Genomic DNA, 3,267 nt, shown 5'->3' with positions numbered 1-3,267 from the left:
CGCCTGGGTGGCAGGGGCCGACCCTGCTCGGCGTGGAGAGCTCGACCAGATTTCGGGTTTATCTGGAGAGCGGCATGTGGCGGGGCTACTCTGGCTATGCTGTACAGTGGCGGAAAAAAAGGCATTCCCATAGAGAGCTGGCAAACGTTTCTGGAATGAGGAATTGCTCGAGCATAGGGCTATTGCTGGCGCGTATTACTTGTTCTCCTCTCTTTTCAGCCTTTGCGACCCGGTTTGTGCTCGCCTATGTAAAATGATATTTCAAGGAGAAAAAGAAAATTGGCAAAAAGGAGCCCTCGAAGGCAGGGCGGCCGCGGGGCTCCGCGCCGGGCGGCGGCGGCGGTGGGCAGGCGCCCGCCCTGGCGGCGCGGCGCGGCCCCAGGTGATTAGCCGCACCACCGACGTGTGTCTCATCGCCCAGTGGAAGGATGAGGGGGAAAACCGGCTATATTTGTGGAAACGCTGCGCTCGTCTCTCCGTGCTGGGAGGGCTCTTTGGAGAGATCTTAGGAGCCTTTCCGAGGGGCTGATATAGATATAAGGACATTTCTACATCGCGTCACGTGACATAATTACCACTAGAATCAATCAAGATGAATTGCACGTCAGCACACGGTGGGGATTTTTTCTTAGTTGATCCTGTCCAAACCCTCTTGTGCAATAGATGGATCTTGTTCAATGCATTGAAGCCTCCTGGTTGCTTGCAATCGCAAAAAGGAAGACATGACTGAGTTTGACGATTGCAGTCACGGCACATCCAATATGTATCTGCCAGGGTGCGCTTATTACGTCTCACCCTCAGATTTCTCGACGAAACCCTCTTTTTTGTCGCAATCGTCGTCCTGTCAAATGACTTTTCCTTATTCTTCTAATTTACCTCATGTCCAACCTGTGCGCGAAGTAGCATTCAGGGAATACGGATTAGAGCGCAGCAAATGGCAGTATAGGGGCAGTTATGCTCCTTATTACTCAGCTGAAGAGGTGATGCACAGAGACTTTCTGCAGCCTGCGAACAGGAGGACGGAAATGTTATTCAAAACGGACCCTGTCTGCGGCCACCACGGACCGTCTCCCGCCGCCTCCAACTTCTACAGCTCGGTGGGGAGGAACGGCATTCTGCCGCAAGGCTTCGACCAGTTTTACGAGACAGCCCCCGGACCCCCGTACCAGCAGCACTCCGAGGGCGAGGGGGACGCGGACAAGGGCGACTTGAAAGCCCAGAACAACACTTGCAGTAAAACACCTTCCAGCCAAGAGAAGAAAGTGACACCAGCAAACAGCGCCGATTCCCCTTCTGGTGAGGCTGTTGCAGAGAAGAGCAACAGTTCAGGTAGGTATCAGTAGTAAATTGGGGGCAAGAGTACAAGGCCAACACTTTGTCAAGCCGCATTTTATGTGCAATTTTATAAGCATCCAAAGGATTTTATATATCCTATAAGATTTCCTTTGCCGTTGTAAAGCGTGTTTACGATAGGAAACCAATTTAGGTGGGCTTAAGGTATTCTTGGAAGAGGATATTAATTGTTATTAAATTGTTGATTTGGTGGGGGGGAGACGGGGAGGTTTCACAGGTAGTGCTCAGAGCTGCCTTCGGTACAGAGCTTAAGATCTTCGTTTGTTTGGGGCGGGGGGGGTGTGGGGTGTGGGTGAGAGGAGTTTGAGAAACTTGGAATTTTTCCAGCCCATTTAAATATCTCTCTGTATTGCTCGAAGTGCTCTCTTTTAAGGAGAAGTTGGGAAATATTCGCTTTTTTGCTAAGTCACCCAGAGGGTAAAAGCCCCAGGAATGTTTTTTTGAACTGCTAGAGGGCTGCTTTCCAGGCAATGGGATATTGTCAAAGTCTCTGATCTCTTCCTAGCTGAGCATGTTTGTAGCAGCAGCATAAATCAGTTTATTCTCTCTTGAATTTCAGCAATCCCCCAGCGATCAAGGAAAAAGAGGTGTCCCTATACCAAATATCAGATAAGAGAACTGGAACGGGAGTTTTTCTTCAACGTGTACATAAACAAAGAGAAAAGACTGCAGTTGTCCAGAATGCTCAACCTCACTGACCGGCAAGTTAAAATCTGGTTCCAGAATCGAAGGATGAAAGAAAAGAAACTGAACAGAGATCGACTCCAATATTTCACTGGGAATCCCTTGTTTTGAAAAAAAAAAAAAAAAAAAAAAAAAAAAAGAAAGGGAAAAAATTAAAAAAGAAAGAGAGCAAGAGAAAAAGAAGAAAGAAGAAAACCAAACAATATCTCTGACCTGCCATCTGAATGCAAAAGTATATTGGTTTACATGACACATCCACCCTGCGGAACTCAAAGTTTCATTTTCATGTGCAACTCAACACACTGAATGGCCACTGGAGATTTCGGGGCTTGGCGGAGCAGATTCCTGATAAGGGGAAACTAGGGTAAATCCTACTGTCCACTTTCAAGTGTTTCTCGCCAAAGGTGCTTTTTTTTTTTCTTCTACCACAGTACCAGCAATGGACCTGCAGTGTGTCTGGTAGTTTTTGCTTACAATTCATTGAATGCGGGGGGGCTCTGATGTTGCTTTTGAGCTAGGGTAACACTCTCCTCCCTTTAAGTGAATGCGGTTTATTTAAGAGATGGTAAATGTACGTTCGCTATATAAAAAAAATATATATATGTTTCTATTGTCATCCAAAAGCATGGGCCAATGTCTTTTTCATGTGAATAAATGGTTTCTAGTAAAGTTAAGGTTATAACTTCCGTGCACTGTATGGATTTCCATCTCCGAAGGATCCTAGCGTTTCCCGGGCTAGAGCCAAGTTCAGTTAAATAATAACGGGAGGAAGCTTAGTCGTGTTATTTAAAATGCATTTTAAATGAATAATAGTTTGGACGTCTAACTCTCCCTTTGTAGGTATGCGTAACCTTCCCTGTTCTCTGTGAGACAGAGCCAACATGGCTGTCTGCAGACCATCACTTGTGATGGTGCTACAATTTCTATAAACAACGAAAAAGGCTTTTTTAAAAACTGGTCAGTCTCTCAATAAGCCCAGCGTTCCCAACGCCAATGAATGTTTACTTGTTAGTGAAAAGCAAGGCAGAAAGACAGAGGGCTTGGGGCGAGTCAGACAAGAGGGAGCTATAAACAATTGGCACTAGTGAAGGAGGGGGGGGAACAGAGGGGAAAAAAAAAACACACAAAAAAAAACTTTGGAGGCAGAGGGGTGGATCTCTTCTTAAAAATCATTGCTGGCAGGGCAAGCGGAGCGCGGCGCTCGGCCGGGAGCGCAGCCCGGTGCCCCGG

The 3,267-nt window shown here is 46.9% G+C and overlaps 1 protein-coding gene across 1 annotated transcript; it reads left to right on the top strand.

Moving 5' to 3' along the window:
• Nucleotides 1–644: 644 nt before the first annotated feature.
• Nucleotides 645–2,202, top strand: LOC113482289 (homeobox protein Hox-D11). Its single transcript, XM_026852787.1, has 2 exons — nt 645–1,329; nt 1,913–2,202. The coding sequence occupies exons 1-2, from the start codon at nt 723–725 to the stop codon at nt 2,146–2,148; spliced, it is 843 nt and encodes a 280-aa protein (XP_026708588.1). The 5' UTR covers nt 645–722; the 3' UTR covers nt 2,149–2,202.
• Nucleotides 2,203–3,267: the final 1,065 nt, after the last annotated feature.

Source organism: Athene cunicularia (genome assembly GCF_003259725.1).
Source record: "Athene cunicularia isolate RWA chromosome 7 unlocalized genomic scaffold, athCun1 chr7_part1, whole genome shotgun sequence".
In the NCBI taxonomy this organism is placed as follows: Eukaryota; Metazoa; Chordata; class Aves; order Strigiformes; family Strigidae; genus Athene; species Athene cunicularia.
The sequence above is the reverse complement of the archived record's forward strand: the minus strand, read 5'-3'. Positions and strand labels throughout refer to the sequence as shown.

What these genes read in the sequence shown, in the direction of transcription:
- LOC113482289 (XM_026852787.1), top strand. Translation starts at nt 723, where the DNA reads ATGACTGAGTTTGACGATTGCAGTCACGGCACATCCAATATGTATCTG. An exon ending in AGAGAAGAGCAACAGTTCAG is followed by an intron (nt 1,330 to 1,912) that starts GTAGGTATCAGT and finishes CTTGAATTTCAG; the next exon opens with CAATCCCCCAGCGATCAAGG.